This window comes from Melospiza georgiana, chromosome 4 (assembly GCF_028018845.1).
Source record: "Melospiza georgiana isolate bMelGeo1 chromosome 4, bMelGeo1.pri, whole genome shotgun sequence".
Taxonomy (NCBI): domain Eukaryota; kingdom Metazoa; phylum Chordata; class Aves; order Passeriformes; family Passerellidae; genus Melospiza; species Melospiza georgiana.
In genome coordinates, this window is record NC_080433.1 from 75,118,535 (window position 1) to 75,144,342 (window position 25,808).

The 25,808-nt window shown below is 43.4% G+C and overlaps 1 protein-coding gene across 23 annotated transcripts in view; it reads left to right on the forward strand.

Annotated features, from left to right (window-relative positions):
* Positions 1-9,341: 9,341 nt before the first annotated feature.
* Positions 9,342-25,808, forward strand: part of C2CD5 (C2 calcium dependent domain containing 5) — a 58,236-nt gene continuing 41,769 nt past the window's right edge. For 11 of the 23 annotated variants that reach the window (XM_058023173.1, XM_058023175.1, XM_058023176.1 and 8 more), the window contains exons 1-7: positions 9,342-9,464; positions 12,633-12,719; positions 14,252-14,423; positions 16,403-16,498; positions 16,937-17,092; positions 17,816-18,014; positions 20,524-20,675. In XM_058023173.1, coding sequence (XP_057879156.1) covers positions 9,375-9,464; positions 12,633-12,719; positions 14,252-14,423; positions 16,403-16,498; positions 16,937-17,092; positions 17,816-18,014; positions 20,524-20,675 — 952 coding nt within the window. In that variant the 5' untranslated portion in view covers positions 9,342-9,374. The other 12 variants (XM_058023174.1, XM_058023178.1, XM_058023180.1 and 9 more) reach the window with 4 other exon arrangements.

Below are 25,808 nucleotides of genomic sequence, written 5' to 3' on the forward strand. Positions count from 1 at the left end.
CCTGCATGGCAGGGGGGTCATCATCCTTTGCACACCTCTCTGCTGGCTCCCCACCCTGGTGGCATCACTGCCAGAGACATTCTGTACATGGCAGGTACTCAAGAAAAACTCTTCAAATGTTATCTGAGACACTTTGTGCTTTTTTAGACTTGAGGATCTGTGCTATCAAGCTGTTTCCCCACACATGCAAACAAAAACGAGGTTAAAATAATATTGGGTCTGTCTTCATTTCAAAACAATCCTCCAAAACTAAGTGAAGGCTGATGAAGTGATTAATCTATTGATTTGAGGCACCGAAACTTAACACAGTGCTTTGAGATAATCTCTGGCATAAATGGAAAATCACTGGAAAGGAAAGACACAGATAAAGTAGGAAGCTCCACGTACTAGCAGTTAATTTGTTGGATTTAGAATTAGGCTTCCACAGACCACAGCTCTGCTTTGTAACAAATTCTTGGAATGGTTGTCCCTTGCAAACTGATTATGTTCATTTCTTCACTCACAGCAGTAAGATCAGGAGCCCAGTAAGTTTTCATACCACTGAAAAGTCATCTGTGAAATATCTCAAGACTGGGAGTATAAAATTATGACACAAATGTAGTGAACGTGTTCAAAAATGAGGATGGATGTACTGGCGTATTTTTATTCCTCCTTGCCTTTTTCAGAGTTCTAAAATTAGCAAAGGATGGTCTGTTCTTAATCCTGATATTAATAACAGCAAGATAGTGGAGATCTTTCTTACTCCAAGAGCCTAAATTTTGGGATACAGCTCTTCAGAATGGCAGTCCTATACCTGTGTACATGAAAACTCTCAGGTAGCTACTGTAGAGAGGGACTTTTTTTGTTACTTCTTAAAATACAGTCGTGTGTCTCCTTATTTTGGTTTAATATTAGTTTAAGTTTAATTTGGGTAAAGTTTTCCCAGCTGCTAGGTGCTTTGGGGGTAGGAAGATGCACAGTCACTTAGCAGAGTTCTGTATAATTAAGCAATTTATTTAGCAAGCATTTCTCAAGTCGTGCTGTTCATAATAATCCTGGCTAAGAAAATCAAAGCAGCATCTCCCTCAGCGGCTATCAAGAAATGATTCCAAGGTGATGACAATAATTCTCCCTACATAAAAGCAGAGAAAGGCAGCACAGGCCTGACAAATGAGAATTTTGGTGCTTTGAAGGCAGTATGAAGACCCTGTCCTTGCATTTCAAATCCCCATAAATTTCTGTTACCAGGGTCAAATGCAGCACTGGAGACAGCTCTGCCTGCAGTGAATTGAGACACTGCTCAAAGAGCAAGCACCAACGAGAGGTTCCTCCTTTGGCAGCTAGTACTGCACAGGAGCTTTTACCTGAGAATTGGCGTGGTAAACAGAGTTTGTTCAAATGGCTAATAACCAAGAAAGTGAACTGGGTAATTCCTGTTGGATAACAAGGAATGATCCTTCTACCTTCTTTCCACTGTACATAACTCACTTCTATGAATGCACAGAGATATATAAATTAAGAGTTTTTAAAAGGTTTGTGGGGCTATCCTGCAGCTCTTGACCTTTTCTGCTTTGTCTGTGAATGGACAGTCCCTTCTGACCTCAGGTGGGAACGCATTCAGGAATAAAGATAGGTCCGAAGTGAACATTTGCTTTGTTAGAGTTATTCCTCCTGTTAGAATTATTCCTTCCGTTAACCCATCGGCCATGGATAAGGAGACTCAGAATTCAGATCCTGAGCCTCTTCAGTCTCCTCTGGCTTGGCACAACACAAACCCCTCTGTATCACCTTGTGACAACAAACAGGCATCGCTGTGTGGACACAAGCTTGAATTCCACCTTTGTGGGCACCTGGATGTGAGGCATCCCGTGTGAGGCTTCTAAAACCAGAACTCAGTGGTTTGCTTTGTTAATGAGTTTTATTTTTGATATATTTGATACTTGAACATTTAATAACTCACATCACCATGTCCATTTCAAATGGAACACATGAAGCAAAAGCATCACGTGGTTATTGAGCAGCTCTCCCTCCATGTTTTGAATAAGATTATAATCCAGTTTAATGTCGTTAATGCACCAGAGAATGGCTTGCATATCTTGTGAAGTATCTTGAAGACTACTCTAAGGACAGTTTATGCAGTTACCTCAGTTAAATAATCTCCCTGGCAGCCCTGAGGAGCAGCACTTCTGTGCTCCTCCTGCCTGTGCCACAGCTGTGCGTGAGACGGGGACAGTGGCTTAATCAGCATTACAATATTTCAAAAGTGCAGGACCATTACCTTTGATCGTGACATCAATTGCAATATATAAATACAGACATTCATTAATATGCCCATGGTTTGGTGTGGGACCTGAATAAATGATCTATTTATTACATTTAGGCAGGAAAAGGAAAAATACCAACATAACATAACATTACACAATGAAATGTAACATAACCAGCAAATGTAACTGTTTCAATAACTGTGGAAGTGTAATACATTTTACTGGCACAATTAAATATCTCATTGTCTCGACTCTTAAAAGCAAAAAAGGCAGAAATTCTGAAAGTGTCACTGAAGGACTATTTATATTTTAAGGCTATAAATACTGCTGCTGACAAGTGCATGAAATTGAATTATTTACTAGGTGTTGGCTAATTAACTAGGACACTGTACGTGGAAGGACTCCGAGCAGCTATTATTATTCTGGTGTAACTCGAGACGTGTGTGGAGCACGTGCCCGTGGTTCTGATTCTCTGGGAACTGATACCCCCGTTATGCCATTGCCACTCGGAACCAGCACCGAGCCATGAGCAATCTCATTTCCCTCACAGAACTGGGAGAAAGAGAAACGAGATCACATTACTGCCTGAGAACGTGCCATCAGATCCATTGCTTGATTCCCCTGCAGGCAATTGCATTCATTCCTGTGTTACTGAATATTTATTTTATCCAACCTCTTTCAAGGCTAGATGGAAATCGAGACCTTCAGACAGCAATGGTACAATGAAACAGAATTATAATTATTATGATTTGAATGGCTCTATTTTTACAAACTGCTTGATATGGACCAAACCCCACACTGCTGAAGTCCACATGGAATGACATGAGTAGACTGCTGGAAAGGTGTCACATTCAGAGGAATACAGAGTGCTGAGATCTCATTTCCAAAGGAAATAATTTCCTTTGATATACAGGAAAAAAGTGTACATAAAAAAACCCCAGAAATATAATTTTAGGACTATGACATATGGGTTTTATTTTTACCCTCTTGAATGCAAGCCTTGAGAATAATTCTTGGCTTCTTTTTTCCTTAAAGGACAACTATGTTTTATTTAATCCACTAGATCTTCATGGGAATATTACTGTGAGTATTACTGGAATTAGAGTTCATTGGATAAGCTTTTTTCCTACATATTATAGGGTATTTAGAAGACACATAGGCGTGGAACTATTTTGTGGTGGAATCGGCAGTGTGAGGGTAATGGCCAAAATCTGACCCTGCAATTTCCTGTGCTGATGGTAGCTGAGAGATTGCTCTTTCAAAGAGTACTTATGATAGCAACTGCAGTAGAAACAGGGCCAGTATCTTCTGTGGGCCAGAGCTAAAAAGGATTTTTTCTGTGTTTCAACAAACTAAAACCCCTCCAGAAAGTTTCTCATTCGTTTCTGTTGAAATCATCTCAAGGCAATGATATCCAAAAGCACTTTTCCCTGTGGAGAAGAGACAGCCCACCACAGCCCAGGTCCTGCTGTAACCTGAGGAAAACCCAGAGCACCACCTCCTGAACTGCATCTTGAAGGGTGGTAAACCAATACAACTGACACCTGCCCTGATGGGGTGGGTCAGCAGACTGAAGTTACCTCCAGAGATAAGGAAAACCTTATCTCTCAAGTGTCCATTTCCAAACTAAGGGTTCAGCATGCATATCTATCACAAACTCCTACTTGAAACTGGAAAAGAAGGGACACCTGGATCGTTGCCTTTAAGTGGCAAAATCACCCACAAAAAACTCTGCTATTTTTCTGACACTCACCATTCCACACAAGATGCCTTTAGTGCTGTGATCAGCAATATTCTTGTTGATTAGTTGAGTTACAGTGCCATCCAATACGTAGCAACACCTGCTCAAGTGAGACAGTGCTGCTCTGTAAGCACACAGTAGCTGAAACAGGACTTCCATTGCCATGACTTAGCAAAACATCATCACTTGGGCAGAAGGGAAAAGCCTTGTCAAGAGGCCAGGTACTGAAATGCAAAGTCAGGCATCACATCTCATTTTTTCCTTACCATGAAGAAACGCCTTTTAGTATTTTCTGTGCAGTTCTGGCATGTACGCACTACAGCTTTAGTGTCCAGTATATCCATTACGTTGGCCTAGAACCAATGGAGTTTAATGCTGTTTTGGAAGCCCCAGGTAATTTATAAATTCAAGGGGTCTGAGCACACTTTCAGCAGCCCCTGCTACCTTTCCCAAGTCCCTGCTGGCCCTAGGGAACTGGAATGCCATTGGTAGGAAAGGTAGAAAGTAACATGTTAATTTATGGAAAGCCAGTATAGAAAATCTGCCAGTATAGAAAGTCCTCAGCCCCAAGGAAGGTCTAATACACCAAGCAGGTTTCTCACTTCATTAAATCATATCTAATTCATCTTTCCAAGTGCCTGCAAACCAGATTGGAACTGGCTCTTCAAAATAGGCATTTTCTGATTTCTAGTCCTCCAGCTAACAGAATCTTCCATCGAAAAAGCTGGATCCTCAGAAATTTTTCAAGAAAGAAATATGCATTCCATTAATCCCTGTACTTCATAATCCCAGACAAAAGGAGACATTCACTAGGCAACATCTGTGAAGCCAGTTCGCAAAAGCAGCAGATAAACACAAATTTTGCCAGAAAGAAAGAACACATGACAAAGTTTACTTTAATGTTGTTTTTACTTGTTTGAAGTCGAGAATTTATTCTATATTCCCTTATTTTGGGCTCTACAACAGTGTGCCAGAAATGAAAAAATGCCAAACAACGCTGTACCTAGCACGGACAACAGGGAATGTTGGGGTTTTAGTGGTCCCACCTGCTGGCAGTTATTTACTGTAACAGGGAAGTTAATAAAGGTTGTGTTCACAAGTAGTGTAGTGGATCAGTGGCCCCACTTTTGGGGTGAAGCAGTGCTGAGGACCCACCACCCACACCACACACAGTTCTGATGGATTATTTAAGCCTGGCTTAACTTGGTGCCAGGGCCCAAATGCCCTAAAACACCTACAGAGGGTATTTGATGTACTGATGCCTCACACTCCTCTGTCCATATGCTGTGGGACTGCCCGATTATGCTAGAACAACATTTCTATGCCAGAACAACATTTAAGTAGGTGAGATCAGGGGATTCCACTCAAAAAGTTCATTTCTGCTCTAAACCAAACCCTGCACATCAGTAGCACGTTTTGTGCTCCTGACTTCCTTCCTGGGTCTTTGCTCCTCACGGCTGTGCTGGTGTCGGAGTTTGGGACTTTTCCTTTCGTTTCTTTCTCTCACGGGATTCTGCTCCGTCCGTCGCTAAGGTCGAAACCACAACGAGCGATACGAGCCATAGTGCAGAGAGACGAAAGGAGCGGCCACGGGCTGGGGGCGGCTGGCTGGGAACTCACCTGGGGGACGGACAGACGGACAGACTGCGGGATTCGGGCTGGGTATTTGGGCTGGACGCAGGTCCCGCGCTCGGTGCAGGTTCCTGCTGCCTTCTGCCCCGTGAGTGGAGCTGTTGCCCTGGAACCTGATCACGCCACCTCACTGAGAAGGACCCTTCACCATCTGCTCGGGGCCTCGGGGAGAGCCCCGGTTCCTTTCCCCCTCTATGGGAGCCTCTCCCGGCCGTGCTCGGGAGCCGCTGCCCAGCCCCGCCGGTTCTCTCCCCGTGTCCGGTTTTGCGGCACCGTACCCACCCGCCCCCGCCCGTGGGGACCCCCGCAGCTCCGGCCACAGCGGCCGAGTTTCTGCTGCCTCTCGCCTTCTGCCCGGAGGGCCCGGCCCGCCGTTCCGGGGCTCCCGCTGCCGCCATCCCGTCCCTCTGTCCGTCCGTCCCCGCGGACGCCGCCGGTGGCACAGCGCCGCCTGGTGGCGCGGGGCAGCAGCGCAGCCGAGCCCGCAGCGCCCCTGGCGGCGGCGGCCGCAGCTGCAGCCGGGCCGAGCCGGGTCTGTGCCGTGCCGTGCCGTGCCCGCCGGGTCTGTGCCGCGCTTCTCTGCCCCGCTACACCGGCCAAAAACTGCCCGGCCTGCCCGATTTAAAGTTATAATATTCCGAGGGAAGAGGGTCACATTCTGCATCCCCGCCTTCCTTGGCACACACCTGTCTTTCGAAGCAAGGCACCTGCATTTGGAGTAGTCTCAGAATCACAGAATCGTTTAGGTTGGAAAAGACCTCCAAGATTGAGTCAAACCCTGGACCATCACCACCTTGTTAATTAGACTAGAGTGCTGAGTGCCACATCTGTGACTGTGCTCACAGGAGTACGAAGATGAAAGAAGAAACAAAGATCTGACTCCATGTTTCAGAAGGCTTGATTTATTATTTTATGATATATATTACATTAAAACTATACTAAAAGAATAAAAAAATCACCAGAAAGCTAGCTAAGAATAAAATAAAAAAAATAGCAAAAACTTGTGGCTCAGAGAGTCTGAGCCAGCTAACTGTGATTAGCTATTAATTAGAAACAACTACATGAGACTAATCAGAACTCTACTTGTTGCATTCCACAGCTGCAAATAATCATTATTTACATTTTGCTCCTGAAGCCTCTCAGCTTCTCAGGAAGAAAAATCTTAAAGAAAAGATTTTTCCTAAAAGATGTCTGTGACCTCAAGCACCTGCAGCAACAGGGACTCCATCCCTTCCCCGGGCAGCCCATTCCAATGTTTGACCACCCTTTCCATGAAGAAATGCCCAACCTGAGCCTCCCTGGCACAGCCTGAGGCCATTTCCCCCTGTCCGTCCCTCCTGCCAGGAGCTGTGCAGAGCCACAGGGTCCCTCTGAGCCTCCTTTCCCCCAGTCAAACCCCCCAGTTCCCAGTGATATGGTTTGCTTGGTGTATCACACTCCAGCCCACAGCATTATTTAGTCTTTTTGTAAGATTAGAAAGAAGGGGAAACAATCCCAGCAGATCTGGCTCAACACCTGAGGGGCGCTTAGGCAGAGCACAAGGGCTCCTTTCTGCTCCTCTGCTGAGCAGCCCAGCGGCACAGCCACAGGGCTCTTGGGAAAAACGCCAATTGCTTGTTTTTAATTTTTAAAAAAAATTAATAGCAATAAAATGGTTTAAAAAATAGTAACACAATCAGAGTAATAACAATTTGGACAATATGAGATAATAGAGACAAAGGGTTACTATACGTCCAGATACTTTTTTCTGGACAGCACGAGCCCAAAAAAGGACCCACGTTAACACAGGATTAACACTTAAAAGCAACAGCCTGTTGCATATTCATACACCTCATACATGATGCATAAATTCCATTCAAACTCAGGATTCTGTCTGGTCAGTGTCAGCTTCTTCCTCTGAACCCTAACAGCGCCTTCGAAGCGGGAAGAAGTTCGTTTCTCCTGATAATGGAGCAATAAATTCTCCTTCTCTGAAAGATTCAGGTGTCCTGTGGCTGCTATATCCCTGCAAGCCCTTTCTTTAAAAAAAGTATCCTACATAGCATCGTTTCTATTTTAACAATTTTTATTACCTAAAACTATATTTACTACAGCACTTAAGAGAATTGAAACAGCATTACTTTGTAACACAACACACATAATATTAATTTTAAAATTTGCGAAAAGCCAATCATAAAACAGATGCATTTTTCACAGGTCTGACACAGCCCCCAGGGTCTCATCCCACCGGCAGGAGCACTCTGTCCCAGCCCCGGCCCCGCTGCCCTGCTCCGTGCCAAGCTCCCGCAGTGCTATGCCCGAACAAAGGGCTTTTTCAGGCATCACAAAGTTACAATCCTCCTTCTCTGATAGCTAAACTCCATCTAATCTATCCGTAATCCCGCAAATACTGTAAATGTTTGTGTTTCGGTTAAGAAAACAAAACAAAGCGATCCCACGGGCGGGCAGGGGGGGTCGGGGTGCTGTTTTTGGAGCCTTTACAGGAGATTCCCATTGAATGCCTGGGAATGCAGGCGTGCTCCCGGCTGCCTTTGAACTGGAATTCATGGGAGCAGCTCCTTCCCAGGGCGGGCAGGGCACCGGGTGCGGGTTTCGGGGTGCGGAACGGGGAGTGCAGGATGGGGAATACAGGGTGCGGGTTTCGGGGTGCGGGATGGGGCACGCAGGGTGTGGGACGGGCGCATACGGTGCGGGTTTCGGGGTCCCGTCCGCTCTGGTGCCGCCCTCGACAGCTCGGCACTCCACCGGTGCCCATCGAGCAGCCGGAGCGCCGCACGGCCCCGAGGCCGTGGGCGCCATCATGGAGCCAGGCACCGCGGCCCCGCGGGTTTAATAAAGCCGGGCTTAGGGGCCGGGCCTGCCCAGGGACAGCCTCAAATACCGGCACGGGTGGGCGGGCGAGCTCCCAGAGAGCGGCTCTGCGGGGAAAGAGCTGGGAGTGGCGCTGGGGCATGAGCTAGGCACCGTTATCAGCCTGTCCTTAGCTGGGAGCGCCGGTGGCGTCCGGGGTACGGCCGGCAGGTGAGGGGAGCCCTCCTGCCCTTCAGCCCCAGCCAAGGCACACCTGCACGGCTCCCCGGTATGGAGGGACAAAGAGCTGCTGGAGAGGGCCACGCGAATGATGTGGGCTCTGGAGTATCCCTAAGGAGAAAGGACTGGGAGCTGAGCCTGTTTATTCTGGGGAAGACTGAGAGGGGATCCCATCAATGCATGTAAATATCTCTGATGGGGCCAAGAGGACGGGGCCAGACTTGTCAGGGGTGCCAGTGGCAGAAGAAGGAAGTGAAGCATCAGGAGTTCAGCAGTGGCCATGAAGTGAAGCACAAGTTTAATCTCAACAAGAGGAAGCGCCTCCTTATGCTGAGGGTGGCAGAGCCCTGGAACAGCCGCCTATCGCGGAGTCTCCCTCTCCTCAGGAAAACCCCCAAGCCGGTTGCTCTGGGTGGCCGTGCCCCGGGGGGGGCTTGCCCTGGGTGCTCGCCCGAGCTCCCTTCCACCCGGTGATCCCCGGGTGATCGGCCGTCGGAACGAGCTGCCCGGGGCTCCCGCCCCGAGCTCCCTTCCAGTCCCCGGCTCTGGGACTCCCTTCCCGCGCGGCAGGCCCCGGCTCCGGGGCTCCGCTCCCGCCGGCCGGGGCGGTGCGGCCCCGCGCATGCGCGGCGGCGGCCGGCGCTCCATGGCACAGGCGCGGTGGCGCTGCCGCTGCGGCCGCGGGAGGAGGAGGAGGAGGCGGAGAGGGGGGGCGCGGCGGGAGGAAGATGCCGGGGAAGCTGAAGGTCAAGATCGTGGCGGGGCGCCATTTGCCGGTGATGGACCGCGCCAGCGACCTCACCGACGCCTTCGTGGAGGTTGGTGGCGGGGCACGGCGGGCCGGGCCCGCGCGGCGCGGCACCTGCCGGGCCCGAGCGGCGCTCCGGGAAGCGGAGCGGGGCTGTGGGCGCGGGCGGGAGCCGCTCCGGGAAGGGGCACCGGCTGTCGGAACGGGCTGCCCGGGGCTGCAGGGCCGGGAGCCGCTCGGGAAGGGGCACCGGCCATCGAGCAAATGCCCGGGCGGTGCGGCCGCCGGCCCCGGAGATGCCCGGGACGCGGTGCCGGTGTGCCCGTGGTGGTCGGGCACAGCTCGGGCTCGGTGATCCCACAGGGCATTTCCAGCCCAACCGGGTCTCTATCAGACAGACGTGTTGCAAGGAGGGTGGCCAAGGAACAAAACCATCTTTGAATCAGTTGTGTTGCTGAGTATATGACTAACCAGTGCTTTACTTGGACAGGTTTTACTTTTAAAGCCAAATGTTCGTCTTTCCTTTTAAAATATTTGAAATACTAAAATGCTTTCAAAGGGGGCTTTTCATTAACAGATACTAATGTTTGAGTGCTTAAATCACTTTATTGCACCCAGAGTATCTAGCTTTAGCCTTCTTTGCAGTCTCGTAGTTTGCAGGCAATATGTAGGGTCTTACTAGGAAGGGATTGTGAAATAAGCTGAAGTGCAAAGTGGAATTACTGAAGGCCCAGGTTGGATGGGGCTCTGAGCCATGGGCTCCAGTGGGTGACATCCTGTGCCGGGGGTTTGAATGAGATGGACTTTCATCCCATCGGTTTGGGACTCTGAGAAAAATCAGAGCTATTTAAAGATGGTGTGCTCTGGAAATGCATGTCTTGTACCCCAAATACTGATTGAAGTGTATCACAAATGAGTGGTTGAAGTTGGCACAATACTGGAGTTAAATACGAAGACAGAATGCCTTTCTAGACCTGTATACACTGGGAAATATGATGCTATTAATATAAAAATAAAATTTGGGTATGTAAGTCCTGATTTAATTTGGTGCTGAAAAATTTCGTTGTTGTTAGACTCTAAGGGCATTGCTTAATGGGAGAGTAAGCTGGTGGTCAAGTGGGGATGTATTCCAGACTTTCAGAGGAGCAGAAATAGTACATAGTTTTGTTTTATTAAGTGAAACTTAGTGTTTCACTGTTTTGTCAGCTGTTTCACTGGTCAGGTTTTAATTTTTAAAGGCTTCTCTTGCAGGCTGCCCGTTAATCCAGTCTGAAATTACAACAACTCTGATGCTTGCTACTAGGAGACAGGGAAAACAGGACTAGCAAATGCAGTTCTCTGAGTTTCATTGGCCTGGTTTTACTCTGTGTCAGGAGAAACATCTCTCCTCCTCTGTGGATCACTGGCTCCCAGCCCTACTGTCAGTGTAGCAAAGCAGATTCTTGAAATTATATAGTAAAATGCTAGTGTGGCAAAGAAAGAAAATAAACATTTTCATCAAGATCAGTTTAGCTGGGTTGCCCTGCAGTGCCATGGGTGTCTTGGCCCAGAGAAGGGTGTAGAAATACCCAGGTGGGGGCCTTGCTTTCAGGATTGTTAATTAGGAACAGTGTGAAGGAACTTCCCTTTCCCTCTATGGAGTAGGTATTGCAGCAGGTGAGATTTATTGCAAAATAAGTCGGGATTGAAACTCTTGTTTCATTTTTCTGTGTGAGATTGCTGAAAAGCTACAATGTGCTTTTCCTTAAATAAAAATGAAAAGCAGATGTTAAGGTTCTAGTTGTTTACTAACCTTACATTTCCTTGTTAAATATTGCAATATGAACTTAGAACTAGAAAGGGAAATGAGAAGAGACCTCAGAGCTCTTACTTGGCTCAGGTCATGCAAAACTCGGGCTTCACTAGTGTGAGCACAATGATCCTTGTCCCAGCTCAGAATATTCTGTTACAATTTCTTCCATAACGTGCTTTTCGCTTTGCACAGCAGCCAGCAGCGTGCTGTTTTATTATCTGTACCAGCTTCAGTGCCCTGGCTGGAGCACGGGGGAAATTGAGTTACGGCTGCCTGGGGCTCTGAGGGAACTGATTTGCTCCCGAGATAACGCCTTAAAATAGGCTGGGTGGAGCTCGGGGCGTTGGGTCCGGGCAGCCTCTGGAGCCGGAGCTGGCGTTTCGCTGGCAGCTGCCTTGCAGCCCGTGCTGGCATCCCTGATTGCGCTGCAGCAAGGGCAGGGTCCCCTCAGCGCTGGAGATGCACCTGTGCAGGATGGTCACCGTTCCTGGAATGCACCGGGGCGTCACTGCACACTGTCCTGTGCTCGCATCCCGGCCTCAGTTTCCTTTCCAAAATGTGTTTGGCCTTGCAAATGAGAAAAGCTGTCAAAACCTCTGACTCCAGCATTTCTTTTCCATCTGCCTAGGCACTGTTTTCCTTAAGAGTCTTGAATAAATTAGAAAATGTAACTTGGAGTATTTGTAGGTACCCGGTATGAGGTACAGCGCTCATTTCTTTGAGAAGCGGCATTCAGAGAACGGCAGGTGTTTGGGAATGGTTTGCAATGAGAGCTGCAGAGAAATAAAGGCTCTTCCATGTGCTGTGTGGCTTCCTGATGTATGGAGCATCACAGAAATTCAGTTTCACTCTAAAAAAGGAAACGAGAAGCCCCCACAAAACCCAAATGGGCTTAGCCTGAAATAGATGCCTGTGGAGACCATATGGGTACTGCTGAAATGAGTTATTATGTGGTTGCAGGTGAAATAAGAGATAAAAGCGTGGAAAATACTCAATTTTTAGTAGTCCTCTCTCTGTATATATCAAATCCAGTTTGTTTTTATATTTATTTCATCAATTGTCTGTGAAGCTAATTGAGAAATCCTAGAGAGGAGAGTAATAAACTATCAGTGTTTAGAATATTTTTCCTTGTGGAAGGCAAGGAGAGTATGTAACGTGACTTTGAATGGCCAATATAAGTGATATTTTTGCCTCTCAAATGATTGAGAGGACGAAAAGAAACAATTTTAGTAGTATGACAGGATGAGAGAGAGGTTGATTGGAAATGTCATTGACATGTGGATACTGATATATATAAATTGAATTTAAAAGCCACTCAGTGAAAAGAAAATGATTTGTTGAAATTTGTATTTGAAATTGTATATTGACTTGTATATGTCAATTAAATGAGTTCCAAACTCTTTTTATTAATATTTGTAATTGCTAATTAAATGTTTTTGTTTTTAGGTGAAATTTGGAAATACTACATTTAAGACAGATGTGTATCCCAAATCGCTTAATCCTCAGTGGAATTCTGAGTGGTTCAAATTTGAAGTAAGTATTTTTTAAGAGTTGGCCTGTAACTGTATAACTGTATAGACACTCTGGTTTAGCTGCCTTAATGAAGTAATTGCATTTCCAGCAGAGAGCGAGCACTGAAGTGTGTTTGTGTTTGCATGCACAAACCTTTGCAGCAGACCCAGCTCCAGCCAGACCCTGTTTGCCAAGGGCGTCTCTGTGGCTTTTGAGGAGTGCTTGGGAAGATAAAAGCTTGCCAGGCTGGATCCAACTGAATGTTGTTCTGTGACTGTCTGTGAAGGTGGGGAAAGGCCTTTTCAGTGCAGTTATCAGTACAAGTCTGTGTAAATAAACACATAGATATGAAAGTACAGCTGTTCTTGTGGGCTTCTTTTAATTTTAAACAAGGGAAGTTAATTGGTGTTTGGAGTCCTATGTTTGGTGGCAAGGATAATGCAGAGGAGAAAATGGAAAATTCCTCTGTGAAGATGACAAAATAAAGAGCTTGGACAACAATTGCTGTACTCTCTCTTCTGGTTTCCTTATGTAATAATGAGGGCACACAGCATTTTTCTGTAATTGCTTGTTGCTTTTCAGGATCTGATTTGTTGTTGTCCTTTGACATGATGCCCTGAACAAGTGTTTACATGTTTCTTTCATTTTTTTACTACTTAAAAAATGAGGATTATGTTTAGAATAAATTAATTATTGCAACACTTGAATGTGTAGTTCTGGTTCATTTACTGTGCACTAAGGCAATATCACAATTTTGCAAACACTTAGATGAGTCATCCCATTGCAGCTAGCAAACTTAATTCTTGGTTTGTGACATTGAACACAAAAGTTGGTTAAATGGCTGTCTTTGTTCTAAAGAAAATAGTCCTTATCTGTAGATGGATTATTGCATTTGTTTAGGAAACTGCATGTGTAGAATTACTGAACTCTTATGGCAGGCTGTGTAAAATACCTGCTGTTAAGCCACTGACCAGTGATGGGAACACCATAAACTTCAGAGCATAGTGGTCCTCTGAGGTATTTCATCTTAAATTTCCTTCCTTTCTTTTCCTATTTATTTATTTATTTGTCTATCAGTATGCATTATGGAGATAGGTGGAGAGTATTTTAAGTGCAACTTACAATACTGTGGAATTTTAAAATGAATATTCTCTGTAATTGTGCTTTTCTGTTCCTCTGCCAGTGATAGCTCAGTTTCCAGGATCTCACCAGTCTCTGAAGGCTAAAACCAAAATGAGTGAGAGTGCTGTTTAGCTTCAGAAGCTGACATTACAGATCTGTGTGACTGTTCATTACTAACTCTCTCCTCTGCGTTGGTTTTGCAGTGTTTCCCTGCATGTTTTGCAATACTCAGATTTCTGTTAATGTTTGTGCTGCAGGTGGATGATGAGGACCTGCAGGATGAGCCCCTGCAGCAGTGTTTCCCTGCACATTTTGCAATTCTCAGGTTCCTGTTAATGTTGCAGGTGGATGATGAGGAGCTGCAGGACGAGCCCCTGCAGCAGAGTTTCCCTGCACATGTTGCAATTCTCAGGTTCCTGTTAATGTTGCAGGTGGATGATGAGGAGCTGCAGGACGAGCCCCTGCAGATCACAGTCCTGGACCACGACACGTACAGTGCCAACGATGCCATTGGCAAGGTGTACATAGACATCGACCCTCTGCTCTACAGTGAGGCTGCCACAGTCATTTCAGGCTGGTTTCCAATTTATGATACCATTCATGGTAAGCTTTGCTCATTTAAAACAGGCTTCTTTGGGATCTAATCTGCTTCGTACAATCTCATAAGCTGCATTCAGAAATTGTAATAACTTCAGCTTTGGAGTTGGAAAACTACTTTCCTGGCTTTTTTCCCCTGTATTTTCTGACATGACCAAATTTCTGGCAGGGGAGTAAAGACTGCTGCTTGGCAGAATGCCTTCCATAGGACTTGTGACAAGTGGGAAAACATCTTCACTAGTTACTGCAGATTTCTGATTAAAAAAAGGACTCAGACATATTTGTCTAATTACCACATGTTTGCTAAACAAGTGTAATTTTGCTGGGGTTACTTGAAGTGTGCCTTCCTGGGATTTGGGATAACCTTCCCTTGAGATGAAGGAACAAGGATGTGAGATATCTTCAGCAGGATGAAATCCCTTTTCCCTGCAGTAAGTGCTCTCAGTACTGGTGGATTTCATCAGAATGTTTTGAAGGCATGAGAAAATAAACACAATATTTTTGCTTTTGATTTGGATGGAACAGGTTTTGTCTCAGAGAGCCAATGTCAGTTTAGAGCAATTAACTTGGATACCTTTGTGCAGAACATCTCTGTGGCTGCCATTGTCCCCCTCCTTTGTTATTCAGGGTGAATTAAATGACCTAATGATGTTCAAAGCTAATTATAAATCATTGCTGGGAAATAATTAATAGTGTTCACCAGATGCTCATCATAACTGATGCACACTATTTTTTGCATTTAAACCAGTTATAACGAGCAGAAATATTAAGAAATATTGCAAAAATACTGGGGTTTTTAAATTACCTTTTTATCCTATGCACATTCTCCTATCACACATTCTCTTCTGGAGCTAAATTATGCAAACACTTGTTTCAGGATGTGTACAGCTGGTAGGTTAGAGAGTTAGATTTCTCTATATTTTTCCAGATATGTTGGTATTTCATGGCTTTTTTCTATGTAAGTAAAATTATAATTCTTTCATTTTCATGCTCATAGCACTAGATTCTAATTATGTTGGTTCTTGGCAAACATTAATTGAGCTTCCTTAAAAAAGAATAAATATGATGTTCATAAGTTTGTATTTAATTTCTTTTCTTTCATGTCAACATGATTGTTTGTGAAAATGTATAACCCTGGGGCATTTTCTGTTACAATAACTGAAGGCTTCTTCCTGTTGGCATTTTGGAAGGGAGATGCGGCTGATATTATTGCAGCAATGTCTGAGCTGAACAACAAATCCAGTGCTGCTGTTTCAGTGTCATGTGCTGGTGTGATAAAGGCTTCTGAAGACACAGGATATCAGACTCATCAAGAAGTTTAGCCCTCAATATGTCAGAATCTGTAATGTGTGAAATGATTTTGTTACTGGGTGGGGAAAAGAAGAAAAAGCTCAGAACAGGAAAGTAGAGAAGTTGAAAAGGAATTGTTCTGTGTTAGAAAATATTCCATTTCTAGTAAGGTTTAATCATAGTTGAAAATTAACATTTGTCTAAAAGGAGTATAATACCTTATTTTTATGTATTTCTTGTCCTAGTTAAAGTATTTTACAAACACTTCCTGTGTCACTTTGTGGTTCTAGAAAGAACCATAAATATTTCTCCTTGGGCTGAACTTCAGAGGGGAGCTTTGCTGCAGTTCTGAAATGGTTTCAGGCAGGAAACTGAGCAGAGAGAGCCCCCTGCAGCAGAGGCCACTGCAGCATCAAGAAGCTGATGGCTTCTCCTTCCCCAGTCCCCTCTTATTTATAAAGTTGTGTTTGGTGCAGACAGGCATTTGGGGAGTGTTGCTTTCATTGTGCCACAGGCTGGGCAGAACTAGAAACTTCCTCTGCGCCAGTGTCTGTGCGGCAGACCTGAGGCAAGGCTATGGCTCCCTGCTCCTCTGGCATGAATTACTCATAACAGGAAATCATTTATAGGTCTGGTTTTGTATTGATGCAGTTACATTGTTGTAACTTCTGGTGTTGCATGGTTTTTATTGATAGGTATACGTGGGGAGATCAACGTGGTGGTGAAAGTAGATCTCTTCAATGATTTAAACAGATTTAGGCAGTCATCCTGTGGCGTCAAATTTTTTTGCAGTAAGTAGAGGAAAAAAGTTTATTTGAACAAAAACTTTGTCCCTCCTTTTCTTTCTTTGCCTCTTCTGTCTCCCTTCCCATGGCACGGAAGGGAGCTCATTGCATAAACCTAGTGCAGATAACATTAACACAAATGGTGTTTCTTTTTTAACACATTTTTACTGTTCACGTTTCCAAACAATGTAAATAACTGATGGGATTTTTTAATGTCCCTGTGGTGTTATTTTGGGTCCATGTCCTTTTAAAGAGGCCCAAAGGGAAAAGGTTCCATAAAGGTACATGCTGTAATTGGTACACTGGATGGTTACCTTGCCAGGGCGTGTCCACGTTTCCACAGAACGTGGTCTGGATGAAATCCTTGTGAGGTGTAACGTGATGTTTGTGTTGCTGTGCCTGGCTCGGAGGCTGTCTCACCCCTTTGCTGTGTGTCTGTCCCAGCCACGTCCATCCCCAAGTGCTACCGGGCCGTGGTGATCCACGGCTTCGTGGAGGAGCTGGTGGTGAACGAGGACCCCGAGTACCAGTGGATCGACCGCATCCGCACGCCGCGCGCCTCCAACGAGGCCCGCCAGAGGCTCATCTCGCTCATGTCAGGTACTGCCGCCGCCCCTCAGCGTGCAGGGATCAGCTCCTCCTCCTCCTCACTTATTACCAAGGCAGTCCAGCTACACCGAACCCGTAGTTTTTTACTTACGTCCTCCTACAAAAGCATCAGCGACAAACCAGTTTCTTACAGTCACGGCCTTCCGGTCCTCGTGTGCAGTTAGTAGGAGTGGCAGTGTTTGGTTTGCAGCAGAGGGGCCAAAAGTAGGAAATAAGATGAACTATATTAAATAAATTGGTAAATGAAGAAATTATAGGTGCTTGTTCATATAGATTTTAAAGATGTTGCATTGTTTTGATGTATTATATTATGTATTATTAGATTATGTATTTTTGTTGTATTGAAGTACTAAATATGAAGTATTTAGAAACTTATGTGCGTTCCACAGCACATCTTGACCTCTCTCTGAATAAGTAGAAAAAAGGAAAAAAAAGCCTACTGGAAATAAAGACTAGGGGGAAAAACCTCTGAAACGACATGTTGCTTTGGCAGTCAGAGTGGATTTGGAGAGAAGAGCAAAAAGCTGTGTAAGGGATTGGTATCACACAGTGTTGTAGGAAACAGAAGTTGTGCTGGCTCCTTGGCCAGCCATGTAGGATTGGATTTATTACCTGTTCTGCTGACTTGGCTGGCACTCCAAAAGCTGGGTCAAAGACTACAAAAGAGAATAGGAATTCGCTGCAACTCTGAGCTCTTTACCTTTTGTTTTGTAGGTGAATTGCAAAGGAAGATTGGCTTGAAAGTGCTTGAAATGAGAGGAAATGCTGTTGTTGGATATTTGCAGTGTTTTGATTTGGAGGGAGAGTCTGGACTCGTAGTGAGAGCCATAGGAACAGCCTGCACGTTGGATAAATTAAGTAACACATCAGCATTTTTACCTGCATGTAACTCCCCATCCAAAGAAATGAAGGAGTAAGTATGAATTAGCAGCTTGTAGGGAAACAAGTTTCACCTCTCTTCCTTTCATACTCATTCAGTTTTTCATAACCAGTGTGATTTCTTTTTTCCCCAGAATTTGTTTTTCTTTTGTAGTTTTATTTGTCTGCAATAAGTTTTCTATTCCACAATTCTGAAATGTTTTAGGTTGGATGAGTTACTTCGGTAGAGGCTGGAGTGGTAGTTCTTACTTAAGATGACTTTCTTTGTAGTTATGTAGCCATAGTACTACATATCCTTGTGACCCACCAGTTTAGCTCTAATTAGTTCTGCTTTGATGCTGTGTTTGTGCAATGAACATTTCAGTGAGGACCTCTCACAAATATACTTTTGGTTCAAGCTTAAATGTTTATAAGTGTATTTCTAACTGTATAACAGAAGATAAATTTTGAATTCTGATTGTTCTGTCAGTGATTTAGACAATGACCCTGGAGGTCTCATCTTTTGTATGCTTTCCTTTTTACTGTTGTAAAACAAGGAGGACTATGGCAAAACAGGTAGACAGTGAACTTGCAGAGAAATCTTTTTACGATGAGAATTAGAATTTTGTGATTTTTGTCATATGCACTGCAGCACCAAACGGTTTGAATGTTTTGATATGCATACAAATTAATAGAAATATACTTGCAGTCTTCTTTCAACTGTTGCTACATTTTTGCATGGATAAATTAGTTATTTTCTGCTTGGTAGAGCAATACAGGAAGGAAAAATCTGCACCAAGAAGTGTATTACATATCCTGTATTTCTAGATGTATTAATTGAAGTAGCCATTTTCATTAACTTGAACTGTTCCGTCACTGCAAGAGAGGTGAGGCATTTTTGTTGTGCAGGCATCAATTGCTCTGCAAAATTTGCAAAATATGAGCTGACTTTTAAAAATTACTGGTTTCTATTTCACGGCATAGCTTGGTTGACTTGACTTGATTTTAAAAAATTGCCTTTAAAAGAACTTCAGGATGCAGTGCAGCATAGAGCAACAGCATGGTGTTTGAAAACATAAAAGGTAGACCTAGTAATTATCAACTTAAAAAGCACCCATAAATAAACCAGTGGCTTTCACTCTGCAGCAAAATGTGGAAATTCCACCTCCCAAATTATCCGTGTTCAACTTGGTGATGGATATTGTCTCAGTTCAAAAAATGGGAATATTTCTCTAAGGCAGCAAAATCAACTAATTTGACTCTTGTTATTCTTGGCTTTACTAACTCGATGGCCTGTTGCCAGAAATCAATGATGCAGTCGCAAGCAAGTGCTTGAGCTGTTCCTTTCCCTCCTTTTATTTCCTCTGGACTCTTGCATGCTAGGAATTGCAATTCTTAGAGTCTGCTTAGAGTAAGAGATCTCCTGTGTCTAAACTTCCCTGAAAGCATTGGTAACATAACTCTGCAACCTGTTTGTGTGTATTGTTTTCTTTTCTCCCGCCCTGGCTGCAAACTCTCTCAGGTCTCCGCTGGTTCACGCGCCCAGCCACGGATGCCGCTCGACCCACAACAGCCCAATTCACACTGCTACTGGCTCACGGCTCACTCAGAACTTCTCTGTGTCTGTTCCCACTCTCATCTACACCGGTACGAGTCTGCTGACACTCGCAGCCGGGCGGCCGCAGGCACAGTGCCCCCGGGGCAGGCAGGCAGGGCAGGCAGGCACCGCCCGCCCTCGCTGCTCCCGGTTCCCGGGACGCGCCTGCTGCTCCCGGGGTGCTGCAGCTCGCGGAAACGCAGGATAGGCTCTTGGACGCGCCTCGGGTCTCTTCCACAAGGCCACGCTCTTCCCTTTCACACGCTCTTGCTTCTGGGAAATTAACTAAAACAGTAAGGTGATGTGACTGGGGAACGGTGATTTGAGCTCCCAATTGCTTTCAAACATCATTCACATACAGTAGGCTTTGAAATGGTTCTAGGAAGGGTCTGTGCCATTTGTGGAAGAGATGGTTTTAGGGAGCAGGTAAGTCAAGCTGTGCATAAATAAACTGTTTGTCAATAGAGTTGTTCCCATAAAGATTCTCCTCTTTGCTCTGTTTTTAGCTGTGGCATGCTGCTGATGCTATAGGATAAGGAAACAGATCTCTTTTTCTTTTACCTTACAATGCATATGTGTATATACATAAGTGTATAAATATGTATAAACACAGCTATAATTTGAAATAATTTTTCTTTATTGAACTAACTCAAAGCATTGTGTATTCGACCAGATTTTTAAGCCATAAACTTCTCAATTTTTTTATTTTGCATATATATATATTTTTTTGTCACATCTCATGCCTTTCATTTGGCTTAATTGTTTCATTGTAGATGACGAGCATCTGTGTGTAGGATGCTGAGAGGGTAAAACAGCATTTCTTTGCCTCTGGCCTCATTCCCAGCCTCGCTCCTAAGGAATAGCTGCTGGCCCTGCCCCAATCCCATCCTGGTGTTTGGATCATGCTGCTGTCAGCCAGGTCCTTTGGCACAGGATTACTGAATATGTTTCCACCTTCTTCTGGCAGGATTCCTTTCAATGAAGATCCCAATCCCAATACATATTCATCAGGACCCTCCACCCCTCTGAAAAACCAAACCTATTCCTTTTCACCTTCCAAGTCCTACAGTCGACAGTCCTCTTCTTCTGACACAGATTTGAGTTTGACACCCAAAACTGGTAAGGCACTTCCACCCACTTTTTGTTTAAGTTGTTTCTCTTTTTATATTTTCATTCAACCCCTTTTGCTTTTTGGCATTTAAGTTATCAAAATGATGTGAAAATTGGAGACCCCATGCAGCACACCTCAAGCTCTAAAGGTTTCTGCAGGGTCAAAATTTCAGTCCTGCCTGTATTTCCACTGTCCTGGATAACATGAAAATGGCTTTTGTAACACAACTGTGTTGTGTTGAAGTCAAAATAAAACATCTCAGAGCATTAAGGGAGTCCTAAGTAATTGCCTTTTCCTTATTTCCTCCATTTCATATCACAGACCATAGGAGTGTATTTCTCACCACCATATGTTAAGGATGGTGTTACTAAAACCATGTAGCCTTCAAGCCTGCTGTGTTGGGCCCTAAGCTAACTGCATGCATTTGTCTAATTTTGAACTCCCTTTTGCAAATTCAAAACTAGAAATGTAGCAGCCACTGTCTTTTTATTCTCTTGGTACATGGAAATAGCTTTACATACACAGTATACACTTTCAAGGTAGCTTAAATTACATTAGAAGTAATCCAGCCATCTTCAAAAAGCATTTTTCTTTTCCCATTGCTTTATCATAATTTTTTTCAACTTGTTTTGTTCTCCCTCCTTATTTTTTAGTCTGTGGTTAAAATCATGTCAGTAATAATGTCAGCAAAACTCAAATAATTATTGTATGTTTATTTTTCATTCTATGACCAATGCTGTGAATTTTGCTACCCTGGGGCAAAGTATTTTGTAAAACTGTATATAGAAGTATGGTTAGTTTTTAAATGGTGTTTTAAATTGTGGTGTTTGAAGCCCAGAACATCCTTGGCTCCATATAATGAGTCAAATTTTAAGCATATTAAGGTGGTTGATAGCACTCCTTTCAAGAGTTTTTCCTACCAGGTGAATTGATTATTACATACAAATGGAATTGTATTAAATATTTCATGTAGTTTATTCCCTATATGTGTTAAAAATATTCCCAATTAGCAAGCTGTCTTTCTTAGTGCTGTCTTCTGTATCCCATTTTTAAAACAAACAAGCAAGAAAAAGCACACTTTAGTTTTTGTTCTTTTCAAAGGGTGTCTGTCCTCAGGGTAACCTATGGTGGTCACTCAATTAAAGGACCTACAGGTATAACTGGATGCTTATTTCTTGGGAGCACCCCAAATTCAGGTGTTTGGCTTACTGAATGTTTGAAAACTTGTTTCTTTTGATCAGATTTCCGTGATAAAGATGATGTCATGTACAGGATTTAAATGTGACATAGGTGGTCATCTGTCTAGATATGAGAGTTGTGAGTTTAGGCATGTGCAGCTCACTGTGGATGTGTGAAGGTTTTAAAGCAGCAGCCTCATGTATTTCCTGGCAGTGTTAGGTAGGTGATAAATCCCGCTGGTTTTAGTCAGCTCCTTCAGAACTGAAACAGATTGTCATTGGTGCCTCTTGTTTGGAGGGATTTTTCAAGTATGTAAAGATATTTTTAGCTATCTTTCTAGTATTAAAGCAAACAGTGGGCATAGTTTTGCTTATTAGCACTGCCTTTTTGACAACTTTTAACTATGCTGCTGAAACTTGTCCAGAGAGGATTTTCTAGTTTTAGAACTAGAAAACATGCTGTGAACATGTAGAACACATTTAAACATGCTGTGTCTTGCTATGACAAACTCAATTTTGAATCTTAATAGATTAAAGGACAACACCTCATGAGTAATCTGTTTTACCCAAAATTTGGTGATATGCAGAAGATACTTCCATAACATACTAAATTCAGTATGCTGTTCTTAACAATTACTGTATATGTTTAGACCTCTGTTTTCATTTCCTGAGGCTGTTACCAAGTTCAGGTATCTCAGTGTATAAGTTGATCTCAGTAGTTAAATAAGGTTAAAGAAATGCAGTCTTCTCATGTGACACATCTGATGTTACCAGGTTCGAGGTGGCCATTACTCAGGGTGGCTGATGTGCAAAAAGAAGTATTTTCTGCTATTTCTGCAGTATATTGTATTCTCCTTCATTTCTCAGTCAGGCAGTTAGTGTGCTGACATGTCTGAGATGGACATTAACCTGGAGGAGCAGTGCAGATACCACCATTTCCAGTAGGAGTAACAAACACTGGAGGCTGCAACTTGGATCTGCTTAAGCATCTCATTTTCAATAGCTCCAAATCTGCAGAATATTACCTTGATGTCTTCTGTGAAATGCACTTGTGCTTGTGTTACCCATTCTGGTCTATAAATACATTTGCTGAATTTGGGGTTGAAGTTAGAATTCTGGGAGCAGGGATATATTTTATGCCACTGCAAATGGACAGAATCAGGCTGACAAAAAGCATGATATTTTTTAATCAGATAATACATTCTGATGTGCCATAGCATATGTTTGGAGGAAATGGGTAAGGTGGGAACTCCTTTACCTGATGGGAACTTAGAATTCTACAAGATTTGTTACTCTAGAAAATCATAAAACAAATCCATGGCCCCTTTGGAAAATAACCTTTTCTACTGAGATAATCCAAGTAATCAGATTAAGTGTGTGCAGAGACTCTGTTGTTTGGGTTTTACTCCATGCTATTTGCTATCAAATTTTGATTGGCATTTACAATGTTTAATTACCATGTCTCTAAAAATTAATTTCAACATAAAGTTAATCGAGTAATGATTTTTAAAGACATGCTTCTCATGTACGTTGTGGAGCTGTATTGTTGTTCCATTTCTTTGTATGTCAAGAAATAATTTGCATTAAGTGTTGATTCATTTAGAGAAAACAAAAATGCTTCATTTTGATTTCTTTTGTCCGTTTCTTTGGTCATCTTCTGAATCTGCATCTTTGTCTCTATTACTTTCCTCCACAGCACCTTCCCCACAGGGACCTAGGATTTTCCTGTTTCCCAGCTCCCCTACACTCTCTTGTGATTCCCCACATCTAAAAAAGTCCTGTCTCCTCCTCTCGGGGTCTAGCGTTAAACCTCTACACTGTAGCCATGTCAGCCCAGTTGTTCTGAGGAAAAGTGTTTCTTTCACTGAGGAGCTGCTTCTGGCTGCTTCTGGTAGGATCTGTCTATTCTGGCCTTTTGAACAAACTCTGAAGGAAATGTTGTTATTTGATTAACACACAGCTGCTTCTATAACCCTGGGCTTGCTCAGTGAGCCTCTGAAAACTGCTGGCTACATGACTGTGCATTCCATCTCTCACCTCTGCCCCAGAAGCTTGAAACACCTTCAGAACTTCTCAGAGGATTTGAAACAATGCCATTTATGCTACAGAATTACTTCTTTACCCTTGACAAATATCCTTTGCTAATTGGACTGAAATAATTTGCTTTATTTGTAATCCCACACATTGTCCTCACTTTGTTGCTCCTGCATTTTGCATGGAGCAGCTGCCCATTGCACTTGCTCGTGAATTCATTCGTAATTTGCTGAAATAATGGTTGTGAGATGCTACCAACTCTGCTTTTTAATTTAACCTTTTAAACAAAGCCCATGCTTTTTATTTTTACTGCCCACTTTTTCATTTCACTGACATGGATTATTTTTATAGATTTCAATTAAGTAATTGTTGATATTCGCTTTTTTTGTACAAACTCTTTTGGTTAGTTTGTATTTTTTGAGTTTGTGTTGTGTGTAGTATTTATGCTATGTTTGTCTGTATTTAGTCTTGTATAGTCCCTGACAGTGATGTTTAGAACCAATGCTAAATAGTAAAAGCAATTTAATCTTGTTTAATGGGACTATACAGATACTAATAGTTTTGTTTCCTTATCCAAGAACAGCTAAAAATACTCACTGAAAATTGTAGTGGTTTTATATCTAATTACATGGTAATGGTAGCTTAGTAACTCTTGAAAATGAATGAATCAAGTTAGGAATGAATTTACATACGTTATTAAGTCTGGTATTATTTCTAGATCTCCCAGTCTTTGGTAAAACAAATAACTGCACTTGGATCGATATTTACACTCTTGTTCATCCTTACCAGATTCTTGATCAGAAGGGAAAGGAAACTAGCAAGGAATTATTATTATGTTGAATCAGTTAGAAATTCTGGAGAAGAAAGTCTTGGCTTCATTTCTAACTGTTTGCAATGTGCTGTTTGTATTTCATCCTGCTCCTCACACCTTTCTGTTCTTTATGCTCTGCTTTCCTCCGCTGCTTAGGGGCTTCTTTTAGCTCTGATGGCTTTAGACACAAGGAATAGCAAGGAGAATGTGTTTCAGGCATGACATGTTACCAAGAGTCACTAGCGCTGTGTTTGCTTTAGGGAAAGCACACCTTGGCATGTGTTTGCAGTGCTGTGTGAGCACAGAGCCCCCAGGCCACTGTCAGACACATAACCTGCAGCTCAGCACACTCTGTGAGGGGACATGTCCCTGCAAGTAATGCTACAACACAGGTGTTTGTGCACTGAGCAGCTTCCCCTGCACAAACCTGCTGGGCACAGCTAATGGAACAGCAAAGGTGTCAGTGCACAGCGTCAGGTTCCTCTGCACAAACCCCCTGTGCGCAGGTAATGCCACTGCAAGCATGTTGCTGCACTGAGCAGCTTGCTGTGTACAGGTAACGCCCCAGCAAAGGTGTTTGTGCACTGAGCACCTTCCTCTGCACAAACCCCCTGTGCTATGGGGAGGGCTGGAGGTGAAACTCTGAAAGAAGGAAAGAAAGAATTACCGTGTTATGCCAAATTGGAGTTTATCTTGTGTTCATAATCTGCAGGTTATGTGTGTGCCAATCTAGTCATCAAATAAGTGTAGTTTTAAATGCTGAGCAGTAGTAGCCCCTATTTGAATGAATCAGATGAGTATTTCATAGTGTAAAATAATTTCAAATTGTTTTCAGAGTTTATATTCAAATCAAAGAATATGCATTGCCTTTGTGCTTTCTTCTTGCTCCTAAACATGCATTATGTAACTGCTGCTGTAATTATGTGTACAGTCTCCTACTTGTAGTTAGGAAAGGTGGTTCAGTTACCTGAAACTCTCTGAACACCAGATTTTTATTACTTTTATTAAATAAAAATATTGTAATAATATTAGCGAGAGATATACAACTATAGAGTAGTCTGACAGAGAGACTCTTTTTGATAAGGGCAGATAATCTGGTTATATAAAAACTTAAAGTG